The 16,454-nt window shown below is 43.8% G+C and overlaps 1 protein-coding gene across 1 annotated transcript in view; it reads right to left on the reverse strand.

The window, feature by feature from the left end:
• Positions 1-683: 683 nt before the first annotated feature.
• LOC308096618 (E3 ubiquitin-protein ligase TRIM35-like) overlaps positions 684-16,454 on the reverse strand; it is a gene marked incomplete at its 3' end in the record, with an annotated part of 26,749 nt that continues 10,978 nt past the window's right edge. Inside the window, exons 2-3 of the mRNA XM_080444033.1 lie at positions 1,895-3,312; positions 684-692 (exon numbers count right to left, since the gene is read on the reverse strand). Coding sequence (XP_080300159.1) covers positions 684-692; positions 1,895-3,292 — 1,407 coding nt within the window. The 5' untranslated portion in view covers positions 3,293-3,312. The remainder of the gene's footprint in view (positions 693-1,894; positions 3,313-16,454) is intronic.

Raw genomic sequence — 16,454 nt, forward strand, 5'->3', positions numbered from 1 at the left:
CCGCCATATTAGAGGGGGCACGCTTCCTGATTGCTAGCCAATCACAGCGCGTCTTTTCCGAGACTTGGCAGAATCTAGTTGTATAAAAAATACAACGGTATACAAGTCCTGGAAAAGACGCGCTGTGATTGGCCAGGAGTCAGAAAGCGTGCCTCCTCTAATATGGCGGCCGCGATACAGGTCGCTCCAATGAACTGCGGCGGCCAATGAGGTATCTAGGTTTCTATATCTATGGGTAGAACAGTGAAGTGGCCGTCGCCTGGTGGTCAAATCCGAGATTGCAATGCTTCCGCATTTAAAACGCTACTGCGCATGCTTCTACCGTTTGAAACCCTAGTGCGCCTGCTCGGTGCTCAAGACTTCCGCATTTGGGCACCCAAAGTCGGTGTCCAAATGCGGAAGTACAGTAGGAGGTACTTCCGGGTGCTTCAAACCATAGATATAGGAACCTAGATACCTCATTGGCCTCTACAGTTCATTGGAGCGACCTTTATCGCAATACCTTGTACGTTCGGTAGGCCTCTGATTGGCCTACCGAACGTCCCCTTTTGTGACGCACACAGAAATTTCCCAAGGGAGGGCGGAAGCCAGCTATTCATTGAAATGAATAGCTGGGGGCGGGCAGTCCGCCCTCTAGATATAACGCTATGCTTTCTCCCCTCAGCTTCCTGTCACTCAACACACTAAGAAGACTAAAGGAACACTCACACACCAACATAACAAAGTGAATGTCCACAGAGGTTTGACAGATGCAAAACATATTATTCTTTATTAATGATCCATAGTGAGACAAATTAAAAGCGTTACCAAAAAGGGTTTTAAGTGGGAATAGATACATGTTTTGGTTACAAAAAGCATCATCAGTCTGCCATGAAAAGTAAAAACACACTGTGTCGACACACACAGAGATCAATGCAACAAATGTAAACTAATATACAATTTAATGTTAAAGAACATCACCATGATTGAAAACGGCACAATGTAACACACTAAATCATGCAATAATTACCCAAAGAAAAGATTTAGAATTAGAATGCTTTTGAGATGTATGCAACATGGTGATTCTATATTTTATGTGTAAACTGTGTAGAATACAACAATAAAAGTATCATATTATTACTCTGATATATCTTAGTAAAGTACCCCGACTCCCCAACATTATTATTGTTGTTTTTACATTGTTTCCTTTTATATTAAAGTTATATTATCAATAAAATCCTCATGGCCCACATCTTGAGAATCACTGGTGTAGATGATGATGACATCACAGATCAGAGAGACACTTGTTCATGTTGACCGTCCTCGACCACAACACAATCATATGGATTATAAAATCAACAGGTATTACTCTTTAAAGACTCCATAGTTTGTCGTCATCATCATCATCATCATCATCATCATCATCACCACCACTTTTAAATGTTTTTAAATGTTTTTTTATTTAGAGTAGCCGATTACTTTTTACCCCTCTTTCTCCTCAATTTAGTCATTATGCCAATTAATTCCTCCCCACAAACATTTCTGTGTTGTCACTGCTGTCGTCTCCTACTGACTCACTTGCCAGTGAGGAGCCCCCACCAGGAGGACGAAGAGCCTTCGTCCTACTCCTCCCGCCCAACACTCCCCGCTGACAGGTGCCGCCCCCAGCCCGCGCAATGACCATTATCACTCTCTCCCCGCCGGGCTTCCCTCCCACGAACACGGGCCAATTGTGTTCGTGTAGACGCTCGACAAAGCCGGATGCATCACGGAGGATTCGAACCCACAACCTCCGTGGTGGTGGGCAGGGACTTTACAACTAACCCATCCGAGCGCCAACCTGGTTGTTTTTAAAAGCGTTTCATAAATAAAATTGACTTGACTTGACTTGACATTGTTCCAGTGTTACACTGACCTTCACTGGTAGCATCTTCAGAGAACCACCAATCTGACCAGTGTTAATGTATGGAAAGAGTGTGTCAGTAAAAGTGTGTGTGAAGGTGTGTAGGTGTGTGTTAGTGTCAGGATCAGAGAAGGACAGCTTTCTTTTCTTCCAGTCCAGCTGGACTCTGATCCTCTGGGGGTTCTGCTTCACTGAGAGATCAGTGGGTGGACCTGATGCGGAGCGTGCTGCATATTTACCTTCAGCGAACCTTATTCTCCAGAATTGACCCGCTTTGTCTCCCTTCCTCTGAAAGGACTCTGCTAAAACACCTACTGACCAGTACGTATTGTCTCTAACCTCAACATCCCAGCTGTGAGTCCCTGAGTTAAAGCCCTCAGAACCCAGGATGAAGCCATAGTGGTCAAACCTTTCTGGGTTGTCAGGAAGCTGCTGTTTCTCTCCACGTTTCACACTGGTCAGATCATCAGACAGGATGTATTCTGGATGGGCAGTGTTGGGATCCAGAATGACAGGAGTGTAGGAGACCATGTCCTTCATCTTGTCCCAGACTCTGAAGGTCAGGTTGCTCAGGTGTTTGGTCACGTCTATCAGTGCTCCTGATGAGACCGGCTGTGGGTCCTGCAGTGTGAACTCTGCAAAGACTCTTTGCATTGTGGTCTTGTAGTTCTGCAGGAATGAGATGTGTTCAGTTCTCAGCTCCTCCTCTATAGCTCTGATTGTGTTTGAAAGAGTTGAGATGTCTCTGTTTAGACCCTCAGTCTTCTCCTTCATCATCTGACTCTTCTGCTGCTCTTCCTCCCTCAGTACAGCAATCCTAGCATCCTCTTCCTCTTGTAGAAACTGACGCATCTTCTTAAACTGTTCTTTAATCTGCATCTCTGTGTTCTGAGTCTGGAACTGAATGTGTTCTGTTGTTTCATCATAGTTTGTTTTGAATTTATTAAATACCTTCAGTTTCTCTTGTAAAGGCTTCAGTGATTTCAGGACGTCCTCCATGTGATCAAGTGCAGCTTCATCGATGGGTCTGAATCCGTGGTCGGTGTGATTTTTAGAATCTCGACACACAAGACACACTGGTTGCTGACATTCCAGACAGAACAGTTTGAGTTTCTCAGCATGCAGACTGCAGAGAACCTCAGACCCTGTTGAAGCTCTCTGATGTCTCTCCTGTATGAAGGCCTCACACACGTTCTTCAGAGACAGGTTTCTGGGTGGATCCACTGAATGTCTCTCCTTACAAACTGGACATTCCTTTATTACCTTCTCTCTCCACCATTCCTGCAGCTTCTGTAAAGCCACAGCTTTACAGAAGCTGTGGCTACAGGACAGGAGAACAGGATCTTTAAAGATGTCAAAACACACAGGACAGGAATAATCCTCTTCAGGGTGAGACGACTTGGAAGCCATTTGGTCTCTGAGTGAAGCTACTAACACTCTGTTCACGCGAGGAAATCAGTCAGTCAGTGTTGATAACACTCTCTCTTCTAGAATGGTCCCTGACGTTGACTTTCACTGTGAATCCTGGTTCTTGTTAAAGTCTGGGTCAGTATTCCCTCCTGTAGCTGTGGAAAGTCCTTGGACAGTCTTTCCTCTCTCATGGGAAGTTGTGTGTTTGATCTGAAGGGGAATCTTAAGGTCTGTCTCTGTGTGTCGTCAGTGAGGAGAGTCAGAATAACACCTTGTTTTTTTGGCTTCTATCAAATGAGTCTGGCAAAGGGCGGAGCTATGACACACTAACTGTTGAAAGGTTCTCTCACACACACACGCATGCACGCACGCACACACACACACTCACACACTCACTCACTCACTCACACACACACACACACACACACACACACACATACACATACACATACACATACACATACACACACACACACACACACACACACACACACACACACACACACACACACACACACACACACACACACACACACACACACAGAAAGAGAGAAACGCCCTCATGTTGTTTGTGCCACAGATGATCATTGATATAATCAAACAGGTATGTGGTGTGAGGTCTTCATCAGAGGGTATTTATGGGAAAACATGCAGGGACATGCAATGCAAATAATTCCTAAACATATTATTGCTGGATTGTCAGGGACATAAACGTGTGGATGGCCCTAAACTAAAATCAAAATGCTCATTTGGCGTTTAGACCCAGCATTGCCTGCCTCTTCTCTGGACCTGGGGCCTGTTCCTCAAAAGGTGAATTAGAGCTAAAGCCTGGCTTTACCACCTATCCTGGCTTAATTTAGCCAGGATTAGAGCTGAGTCGGTTCCTCAAAAGGTGAATTATCTTGAAGATTAGTTTAGCCAGTTCACCCTGGCTAAGTTTAGCCTTATCCGATTCCTCAAAAAAGAATTGAAGCAAGCCTAGCTTAGTTACCATGGCAATTTAGCTGTGAAGTTAGCCTGGTCAGGAGCAGGCTAACAGCCAAGCTTTATTAATCCAGTGCCTTGTTCTTCAAGTTTTGTGAAATAGCTGTAGCTGTTAGTCCAATGACTCCAATCATAAACCAATGAGTTTTTCTACACTTATTCAATTCTTATGCGAAAATCAAAGATCTACAAGCCCGAAATGTTTTTGTCTTATGGCGGCCGGGGGTCCCCGGCCCCCCATGGACCCCCGCCCCCGTGTACCCCCGGCCCCCTGTGTACCTCCGGACCCCCGTGGACCCCCGGACCCCCATGGACCTCCGGACCCCCGTGGACCCCCGGACCCCCGGACCCCCATGGATCTCCGGACCCCCGTGGACCCCCGGACCCCCATGGACCCCCGGACCCCCGTGGACCCCCGGACCCCCATGGACCTCCGGACCCCCGTGGACCCCCGCCCCCGTGGACCCCCGTATACCCCAGACCTCTGTTGGGGGTCCGGGAGTACACGGGGGGCCCGGCCCCCCGTGTACTCCCGGACCCCCGTGGACCGTGGACCCCCGGCCGCCAAAAGGCAAGCTTTTCCCTTGTAGATCTTCGATTTTAGAAATTTGAAATTAGAAAATTATTCTAAGTGTTTATAATTATAATTCCAACATTCACTTAAACTCCTTATGTTTAAACCTAACTGAATTATATATTTATGGATTTGTATATAAATTAATTGCATATTTTTGGACAACTTGTGCATTTAATTTGTCGGCAATACTTTGCCACGCTTTTTCCCTGGATCTATATTTATTGCGGCCGTGTTTCCTTTCTTGCTTATTATAAATTTTACTTCCTTGTAAGATTCCATGAGCTGCTGCAGTGCTGCTGTTCAGCCACAGAGAAGAACGCCGCTCTGGTTTTGGGCTCCATGATTGGTCAAGTTCAAGGATTCTGCTATCGACTTTCATGGTCTTTTATAGAAATAAGTGAAGCCTGGCTTCATTATCCTGGCTCGACACAGCCTGACTTGACAAGGCCTAGCTCGACAAAGTCGCTCCTTTTCAGCCTGGCTTGGCGTTCCAGGAACCGAATAAACCAGGCTATACGGACCCGACTTTGTCAAGCCTGGATTTGACTTAAATCCAGGCTTATTTAATTCACCTTTCGAGGAACAGGCCCCAGGGTACTCTGCAGCCATTTTTAAAGCCAGTAGTCACTAACCTTGGTGTCAAATTTGACAGTGAATTTAAGCTTGGCAAACAGATCTGTTGTTGAATCTAGTTTTTTATCCGCTGAGGCTTTCATCCAGTCTACTGTAATGCATTGGTTCTGAAAGTGGGGGTCCCCAGCAAAATGTGTTAATACAGCATCACAATCATTTTAACCACTTTATCTATTGGCTATTCAAAACTATACAGTAGCCTACAAGCTTGTACTTCTGCCTTTTTTTTTTTTTTTTACACAAATCTTCTGTTCTGGAAGTCCATGGCACTGTTTGTTCTGTTTCTTTTTCATTTGATTGTTTTTTGCTATATTTATTTCTGTTTATGTAAACCACTTTGTGAGTCCTCTCTGTGAAATGTGCTATACAAATAAAATGTACTTACTTACTTACTAAAACATTCTCAGATGGGGGTCCGCGGCCAAATACAAATCATTTTGGGGGTCCTTGACATGAAAACGTTTGAGAACCACTGCTGTAATGCACTCTACTGTATGTTGGCGTTAACCAAGCCTGCCTGTCACGGCTACAGTTTGTGCAAAACGCTGTTGCTCATCAAGAGGGAAGTCTGATTACCTCTCCCCGAATTATTGCCTCCACTGGCTCCCTGTTCATATAGGATCCAGTTTAAGATTGCAATGTTTGTATTTTAATCTCTAAATGGGTTAGCACCAATGTCGGAGTTTTTGCAGGTCAAAAACCCCACAAGGTGTTGGAGGTCTGCTGACCAGTCACTGCTTTGTGGTCTCAAAAGCAAGGCTGAAGACCAGAGGGATCGATTGTTCTCTGCTGTAGCCCCAAAACTGTGGAAAGATCATCCATCCCATGTTAGGAAGGCTCTAACCTTGCCTGTCTGTAAATCAGGTTTGAAAACTCACTTGTACTCCTAGGCTTTTAAGACAGAGAGTTAGTATATTTCCGAGAGTCTGTGTCTATACTGTGTGTTTTTTGCTGTCGTTTATCTATTTTGTTTTTGTGTGGTTTATCCTTTTCTCATGGTATTGTACCCTTTTTCACAGTTTTAAGTCTGAGTGCACAGCACTTTGGTTCAACGCTGTTGTTTTAAATGTGCCCTATTATAAAGTGGATTGGATGTCTTATTAAATTTGTTGGGAATTTTGGTCCTCATATGAATGATGTATACTGTAGTTTAACCTCTCACACACACACGCACGCACGCACGCACGCACGCACGCACGCAAGCACGCACGCACGCACGCACGCGCACACGCGCACACACAAACACCTACTAGCAGATATACAAGCTCTAGACGCAGCGTGAAGCGTTTTGGACATGAGAGGTTTCCACCCGACAGAGACGATATGCAACTAGAAAAAGTGCTCCTCGGAGCACAGGTCTCCGCCAGGTCAGGTAGGCTATTGTGGCCTCCTGGTGGCGCTATAATAAGCCAACGTGACAAGGGTGCCATTTCTTCTTAGGCCTTGCACGACAATCGGACACTGACTGCATTCATGATTTGAGGCATTTTGTTAAAAACATTTGTTTCGCTAAATTAGACCTGTTGGTGGCGCTATAACAGGCCAATGTTAAAAGGGTAGTATTTGTTCCTCAACATAGTGTGAATGTGCGTGCAAAGTTTGAGCGCAATTGGACGCTGCGTTCATGATTTGCGGAATGTTGTTCAAAACAAGCCAATAATGCAAACTTTAGATGTCAATCTTAGCCAATCAGTATGGAATATAAAAAATCAAACACATCCGTCGAGATCATGTGTACCGATTTGCGTGAAATTTGGATAAAATTGGAAGGAGTAGTATAAAATAATGTGTTTTACATAAGTCGGCCTCCTGGTGGCGCTATAAAGGCAGATGTGAAAAATGCAGGGCAAAGGTTTTTCCTTGACCTCTAGGGCGTTTGCATACAAAGTTTTACACAGATCGGTGCAGTTATAGGTAAAAACACGAATCGGCCTGTTATAGCGTCACCATGAGGCTGATTTGACAAAATTCAAATGGTAGTTCTTCCTCTGCCTAATGGGACTGTGCGTGCAAAATTTCACGGAAATTGCATGCTGTGTTCATGATTTGAGGCATTTTGTTCAAAACGGAGCACTCCTGCAAACTTTGGAAGACATTTTTAGCCAATCAGGATGGAATATGAGAAATCTGAAAGACCCGTTTCGTTTAATGACTATAGAGATACTGTGTACCGATTTGCGTGACTTTTGGACAAAATCTGTAGGAGTACTGTCAAAAAAATTGTTTTGCACAAATCGGCCTCCTGGTGGCGCTATAAAAGGCCCATGAGAAAAATTTGGGGCAAAGGTTCTGAATTGGCATCCAGGGAGTGTGAGTGCACAGTTTCGCTGCGATAAAGACAACGGTGCCAGAGATTAGCTGGTCACAGACGGACGGACACAAGGACGGACGGACGGACGGGGTGGAAAACATACTCTCTCGCCATGCCTTTCGGCCTGGCGGAGACAATAATTGTTTACCAACCAAATGTAATGAAAGTGATAAAGTGGCCCAGATTATCATCAATTTGCCAACAACTAACAACAATAGAAAAGGATCGATAGTGGGATTGATAATGAATTGGACCGATATGCAGGATTGATTATGGGATCAAATTGTATACAAATGAACGATCCCCATCCCTATCATATTGCAGAATTATTTTATCTCAGAAGAATATGTCAGAAGATAATGAATGTGGCACACTGATTGGTGAAGAGTCACTAGTAGGTAAATAGTCACAGAGATGACCATGTGGTTACAATGTCTCTGGTTTGATTGCTGCCATATTAGAGGGGGCACGCTTCCTGATTGCTAGCCAATCACAGCGCGTCTTTTCCGAGACTTGGCAGAATCTAGTTGTATAAAAAATACAACGGTATACAAGTCCTGGAAAAGACGCGCTGTGATTGGCCAGGAGTCAGGAAGCGTGCCCCTTCTAATATGGCGGCCGCGATACAGGTCGCTCCAATGAACTGCAGCGGCCAATGAGGTATCTAGATTTCTATATCTATGGGTAGAACAGTGAAGTGGCCGTCGCCTGGTGGTCAAATCCGAGATTGCAATGCTTCCGCATTTAAAACGCTACTGCACATGCTTCTACAGTTTGAAACCCTAGTGCGCCTGCTCGGTGCTCAAGACTTCCGCATTTGGGCACCCAAATTTGGTGTCCAAATGCGGAAGTACAGTAGGAGGTACTTCCGCACGCTTCAAACCATAGATATAGAAACCTAGATACCTCGTTGGCCTCTGCAGTTAATTGGAGCGACCTGTATCGCAATACCTTGTATTGCTTCCTCCCTCCGTGCGTCACAGAAGGGGACGTTCGGTAGGCCTCTGATTGGCCTACCGAACTGCAGACGCCTGCCGAACTACAGACGCCCAAAATACAGACGCCTCAGAGCCGGAGGAGGCGTCTACCTTTATATGTCTATGCTTCAAAGTGAGCAACTTTCATTGAAATGAATAGCTGGGGGCGGGCAGTCCGCCCTCTAGATATAACTCTATGGTTTCTACCCTCAGGTTCCTGTCACTCAATGCACAAAGAAGACTAAAGGAACACTCACACACCAACATAACAAAGTGAATGTCCACAGAGGTTTGACAGATGCACAAATATTATTCTTTAATGATCCATAGTGAGACAAATAAAAAGTGTTACCAAAAAGGGTTTTAAGTGGGAATAGATACATGTTTTGATTACAAAAAGCATCATCAGTGAAAAGTTAAAACACACTGTGTCGACACACACAGAGATCAATGCAACAAATGTAAACTAATATACAATCTAATGTTAAAGAACATCACCATGATTGAAAATGGCACAATGTAACACACTAAATCATGCAATAATTACCCAAAGAAAAGATTTAGAATTAGAATGCTTTTGAGATGTATGCAACATGGTGATTCTATATTTTATGAGTAAACTGTATAGAAATACAACAACAATCATATTATTACTCTGATATATCTTAGTAAAGTACCCCGACTCCCCAACATTATTATTATTGTTTTTACATTGTTTCCTTTTATATTAAAGTTATATTATCAATGAAATCCTCATGGCCCACATCTTGAGAATCACTGGTGTAGATGACGATGACATCACAGATCAGAGAGACACTTGTTCATGTTGACCGTCCTCGACCACAACACAATCATATGGAATCTAAAATCAACAGGTATTACTCTTTAAAGACTCCATAGTTTGTCATCATCATCATCATCATCACCACCACCACTTAAATGTTTTTTTTATTTAGAGTAGCCGATTACTTTTTACCCCTTTTTCTCCCCAATTTAGTCGTTATGCCAATTAAATCCTCCCCACACACATTCCTGTGTTGTCACTGCTTTTGTATCCTACTGACTCACTTGCCAGTGAGGAGCCCCCACCAGGAGGACGTAGAGCCTTCGTCCTACTCCTCCCGTCCAACACTCCCCGCTGACAGGTGCCGCCCCCAGCCCGCGCAATGACCATTATCACCCTCCCCGCCGGGCTTCCCTCCCACGAACACGGGCCAATTGTATTCGTGTAGACGCTCGACAAAGCCGGATGCATCACGGTGGATTCGAACCCACAAACCTCCTTGGTGGTGGGCAGGGACTTTACCACTGCGCCACCCGAGCGCCAATCTGGTTGTTTTTAAACATGCTTCATAAATCAAATTGACTTGATTTGACATTGTTCCAGTGTTACACTGACCTTCACTGGTAATATCTTCACAGAAACACCATGACTTATGTGAAAGTATGGAAAGAGTGTCTCAGTGAAAGTGTGTGTGAAGGTGTGTAGGTGTGTGTTAGTGTCAGGATCAGAGAAGGACAGCTTTCCTTTCTTCCAGTCCAGCAGGACTCTGATCCTCTGGGGTTCCTGTTTCACTGAGAGATCAGTTTCTGAACCTGGTGAGGAGCGTGCTAAGTATTTACCTTGCAGTAACCTTATTCTCCAGAATTGACCCACTTTGTCTCCCTTCCTCTGAAAGGACTCTGCTTGCATACCTACTGACCAGTTTGTATTGTCTCCAACCTCAACATCCCAGCTGTGAGTCCCTGAGTTAAAGCCCTCAGAACCCAGGATGAAGCCATAGTGGTCAAACCTCTCTGGGTTGTCAGGAAGCTGCTGTTTCTCTCCACGTTTCACACTGGTCAGATCATCAGACAGGATGTATTCTCGATAGGCAGTGTTGGGATCCAGAATGACAGGAGTGTAGGAGACAATGTCCTTCATCTTGTCCCAGACTCTGAAGGTCAGGTTACTCAGGTGTTTGGTCACGTCTATCAGTGCTCCTGAGACCGGCTGTGGGTCCTGCAGTGTGAACTGGACTCTTTGCATTGTGGTCTTGTAGTTCTGCAGGAATGAGACGTGTTCAGCTCTCAGCTCCTCCTCTATGGCTCTGATTGTGTTTGAAAGAGTTTTTATGTCTCCGTTTAGACTCTCAATCTTCTCCTTCATCATCTGACTCTTCTGTTGCTCTTCCTCCCACAGTGCAGCAATCCTAGCATCCTCTTCCTCTTGTAGAAATTGACGAATCTTCTTAAAATGTGTCTTAATCTGAATCTCTGTGTGCTGAGTCTGGAACTGAATGTGTTCTGCTGTTTGATCATAGTTTGTTTTGAATGTATTAAAGACCTCCAGTTTCTCCTGTAAAGGCTTCAGTGATTTCTGGACTTTCTTCTTGTGATCTAGTGCAGCTAGAACTTCATCGATGGGTCTGAAACTGTGGTCGGTGTGATTTTTAGAATCTCGACACACAAGACACACTGAATGCTGACATTCCAGACAGAACAGTTTGAGTTTCTCAGCATGCAGACTGCAGAGAACCTCAGACCCTGTTGAAGCTCTCTGGTGTCTCTCCCGTATGAAGGCCTCACACAGGTTCTTCAGAGCCAGGTTTCTGGGTGGATCCACTGAATGTCTCTCTTTACAAACTGGACATTCCTTTATTACCTTCCCTCTCCACCATTCCTGCAGACAGTCTTTACAGAAGCTGTGGCTACAGGACAGGATAACAGGATCTTTAAAGATGTCACAACACACAGGGCAGGAATAATCCTCTTCAGGGCGAGACAACTTGGAAGCCATTTAGTCTCTGAGTGAAGCTACAGACACACTGTTCAAGCCAGTCAGTGGTGGTGAAATCAGCCAGTCAGTGGTGGTAACACTCTCTCCGCTAGAATGTTCCCTGAAGTTGACTTTCACTTTGAATCCTGGTTCTTGTTAAAGTCCAGCAGCATAAGCAGCAGGTTAAAGTGGTCTGGGTCAGTATTCCCTCCTGTAGCTGTGGACAGACAGTCTGTCCTCCCTCACTGAAAGTTGCGTTTGATCTGAAGGTGAATCTTACGGTCTGTCTCTGTGTGTCGTCAGTGAGGAGAGTCAGAATAAAACCCTGTTTTTTTCTATCAGCTGAGTCTGGCAAAGGGTGGAGCTATGACACTAACTGTTGAAAGGTTCACACGCACGCACACGCACGCACACACACACACACACACACACACACACACACACACACACACACACACACACACACACACACACACACACACACACACACACACACACACACACATGTATTTTTTTCCACTTAAAAAAAAAAAAAAAAAAAAGATCTACAAGCTCACAACGAAACACATTTGTGACGTGAGTGCTAATTCAAGAAGGTGAGAACAGTGCCCCAACAGTTTCATTGTGGGCATGAATCTGGGCAGATCTATTTAGCCACTGCCTTTTCATCTTATTATAGACCCCTAATTCAAATAAAGCAAGAAGAAAAAGTAAACAGTTTAATATGTATAATTATGAAAAAAGTGTAATGCACATCAAACAATAATAAAAACATTGTTTATGATTAACATACTGATGATTGCACTTGATATTTTTAGCATGGTTTTGGGCAATGGTTGAAATTTCAGTTCCTTAGCTTAGTTCCTTAGTCTCAGTTCTCTGTCTGGTGGAAATGTCTAGTCAAATGATGTGTGGTTTGTCCGCAAGTGTCTAACCAAGTTCTCTTTCTTCACCATCGCGTGCAGTTCTTGCTGATGAGACAAATACTTACAGTAGAATAACGATGAGAGAGCTCTATCCAGTTCCATGTATGGTACACAAATACATGGCTGAGATTTCAGTTCCCTAGTCTCAGTTCTCTGTCTGCTGGAAATGTCTTGTCAAATGAGGTATATGGTTTGTCAGAAAGTGTCTTTCCAAGTGCCTTTTCTTCACTTACTGCATAGTTGTTGCAATTCATTTTCCCATCAGAAATAATGTGTTGTATACTATGTCTTTTGTCTCATGAGGTCTGTTCCCAAACTCATTCAACTGATGTCTTGTCTCATTAGATGTGGTTGAAAAATAGTAGTAACTTAATAAACACGTAACACTTGTGCACCATTGATATGCTGCCGGGGTCAATCCTGTGTTAATTCACACTGCCCCACTCATTTGTTAGTTTCAAGAGTTGTGGTTTCCGTTACGGTGAACAAGTATTTGATGTTGATGAGAAAGTCTCAGACCATGCGTAAGGTAAGCCAGTGGAACAACGAAAGAATGAACATTACTTCTAGCTGTCTGTCTTGTCTTGCATCCTCACCTGATGTAATCATGTACGGGTACCAACACAACAAATCTCCTGCAACATATTAATGAGCAAGTCATCCCGACACCAGTCGGGATGACGAGTCACCAAAACCAAAATCGAGTCACCAAAATCATTCAAACAAATGATTTAAAAAAAACATTTTGAATATTTAGGATAGATTATGTACACATTATAACCAAAATACAAAATGTGACATAGACAAGTCTTGCCACGGACATGCTGACCCCGCACGCACGCACGCGCGCGCGCGCACGCACACACACACACACACACACACACACACACACACACACACACACACACACACACACAGAGAATGATAGAGAGAGAGAGAGAAATGACCTCATGTTGTTTGTGCCTCAACCATCAGGTATGTGGTGTAGGTCTTCATCAGAGGGTATTTATGGAAAAACATGCAGGGACATGCAATGCAAATTCTTCCTAAACATATTGCTGGATTGTCGTGTGGATGGCCCTGAACTAAAATCAAAATGTTCATTTGGCGTTTGGTGTTTAGACCCAGCATTGCCTGCGATACCTCTTCTCTGGACCTAGGTTCCCTGCAGCCATTTTTAAAACCAGTAGTCACTAACCTTGGTGTCAAATTTGACAGTGATTTTAAGGTTGGCAAACAGATAAGCTCTGTTGTTGAATCTAGTTTTTTTATCAGCTGAGGCTTTCATCCATTCTTTATCTCTTTTATTTAATTCAAAAAGCTCATCCATGCTTTTTCCTCAACCCGCCTCGACTACTGTAATGCATTGGTTCTCAAAGTGGGGGTCCATGGGGGGTAGCAGGGGTCCCCAGCAAAATTTGTTAATACAGCATCACAATCATTTTAACCATTTTATCCATTGGCTATTCAAAATTATATAGCCTACAAGCTTTTACTTCTGCTATTTCTTTTTTTTTTATTCTGGGAGTCCCTGGCACAAAACATTCTCAGATGGGGGTCCGCGGTAGCCTGATTATCAGCCTGAAGCTGCGTGGAGCTTCAGTCTGAAATTGTCTGCAATGTCCGCGATTACCAGGGGGAGGGGATTCAAATTTCCCTAAACCAATCACAAGAGATTCACGGATCCGCCCACATTTGACGTCATCGCACAGCTCGTTTTAGCAGATATTCGCTGATTGGCTTGTCGTTAGACCACCCCCACCTCTGACTCTGATTTGACAGATTTTTCTTCGATCGTGAAAAGCCACTGGCTCACATTTCAACACCAGACCAAGAGGAGCTCACTCAGAGAGTGGGCGGGGTCTATGGTCAGGAACCAGGCTAGGTCCGCGGCCAAATACAAATCATTTTGGGGGTCCTTGACATGAAAATGTTTGAGAATCACTGCTGTAATCCACTTTATGTTGGCGTTAGCCAAGCCTGCCTGTCACGTCTACAGTTAGTGCAAAACGCTGTTGCTCATCAACAGGTCTGAGCACATCTCCCCGAATTATTGCCTCCACTTTAAGATTGCAATGTTTGTTTGTTTTATCTGTAAATGGGTTGGCACCAATGTCAGAGTTATTGCGTGTCAAAAACCTCACACGGTCTTTGAGGTCTGCTGACCAGTCACTTCTTTGTGGTCCCAAAAGCAAGGCTGAAGACCAGAGAGATCGATTGTTTTCTGATGTAGCCCCCAAACTGTGGAACGATCTTCCATCTTCCATCCCATGTTAGGATGGCTCAAACCTTACCTGTCTTTTTACCAGTGTCAGGTTTGAAAACTCACTTGTACTCCTTGGCTTTTAATACAGAGAGTTATTATATTTCCGAGTCTGTGTCTATACTGTGTGTTTTTTGCTGTCGTTTATTACGGGGCCAGAGCTCAGCTCTGGACCTGTTTTAATGTTCCCCTCTTTTTTCTTCTGCCACTTTTGGCAGTTCTGGCTGAACCGTGCATACGCTTTTTACGAAACTTGGCCATATGGTAGATGGTCATGAAAAAATATCTAGAAATAATTCTCACAATCTTTCGTCAAAAGATGGCGCTATAGCAAAATGCCAACTTTGAACAGGTACAACTCATGCCCTGTTTGACCTACAGCCATGAAACTTCAATATACATATGCGTCTACTCATGATCAACAACTTTCACACTCTGACTTTTGACCTCTGACCTTTAGATCTCCCACCATTTTGAATTATATGAAAAACAGTTAAAACCATCTCCTCCTGGGATTTTTGAGTAATCTGCACGAAACGTTTTACACATGAACTTTGGACCTATGCCAACAAACATGTGCAAAAGATTTTCCATAAGTGAAAAAATGAAGCTTTAATGAGCCAATGAATATTGCAGTTTTATGACAATTATTCATCTGCCCCTAACACATACATGCAGACTCACATTTCTTTGAAACTTTGCGGAAATGTTGAGGGTCATTCCAAATATCACTGAAACCAATCTTACTCCAATTGGTCAAAGGGGGGCGCTATAGCGATTTTTTGAAAATGCAAACTTTAAACAGGCAAAAGTCATGCCTCGTTTGGCCGACAGCCATTAAACCTGCTTACACATGTGCCTTGACTCATGAGGAACACATGTATCACGTTGACCAGTAAGCTCCGCCCTTAGATTGTCCGCAATTTTGAGCAGTTTGAAAAACACTTAAACCCAGGATTTTTCAGCTATTTGCGTGAAACTGTATCATCTGAGTGATATCCTTTTTCACAGGTTCTTGTCTGTTGGTCCAATGGCTTCTCCCTTAAACGTGTGCCTCACAACCTGAAGGTTGCCAGTTCAAGCCTCACTTGATGCAGACTAATTTAAGTTGAATTGCAAAAAACATGACTGTATCAATGAATACATGTACAAACGGTAAAGATAACATGAAATGCTCATTTGAGAGTATGTTTTTTAAATGTATGACGTACTTCATTGTGAAAATAGCCGATCTACAATCTCACAACTTTTCAGATAGCAACGTTTTGTGAGCTTGTTAAATTTTATGTTCAAAAGACAACCTCAGTCTAGACAAAGCTATAGCACTATAGGTAGTGTTGCAGCCTGTCAATCCAAAGGTTGAAGGTTCGATTCCTGTTAATGGCAATAGGTTGAGATGTCCAATCAATCCATTCTGCTTCCATCTCTCTCTCTCTTCAATCTATTATGTTTCCATGTCTCTCTCTCTTCAATCTATTCAGTTTCCATGTGTGTGTCTCTCTCTCTCTCTCTCTCTCTCTCTCTCTCTCTCTCTTCAATCTATTCCGTTTCCATGGCTCTCTCGCTCTCTCTCTCTTTCTTCAATCTATTCCGTTTCCATGTCTCTCTCTCTCTTTCTCTTCAATCTATTCCGTTTCCATGTCTCTCTCTCTCTCTTTCTCTTCAATCTATTCCGTTTCCATGTCTCTCTCTCTCTTTCTCTTCAATCTATTCCGTTTCCATGTCTCTCTCTC

This window comes from Gymnoscopelus braueri (assembly GCF_963280865.1).
Source record: "Gymnoscopelus braueri genome assembly, chromosome: 12".
Taxonomy (NCBI): Eukaryota; Metazoa; Chordata; class Actinopteri; order Myctophiformes; family Myctophidae; genus Gymnoscopelus; species Gymnoscopelus braueri.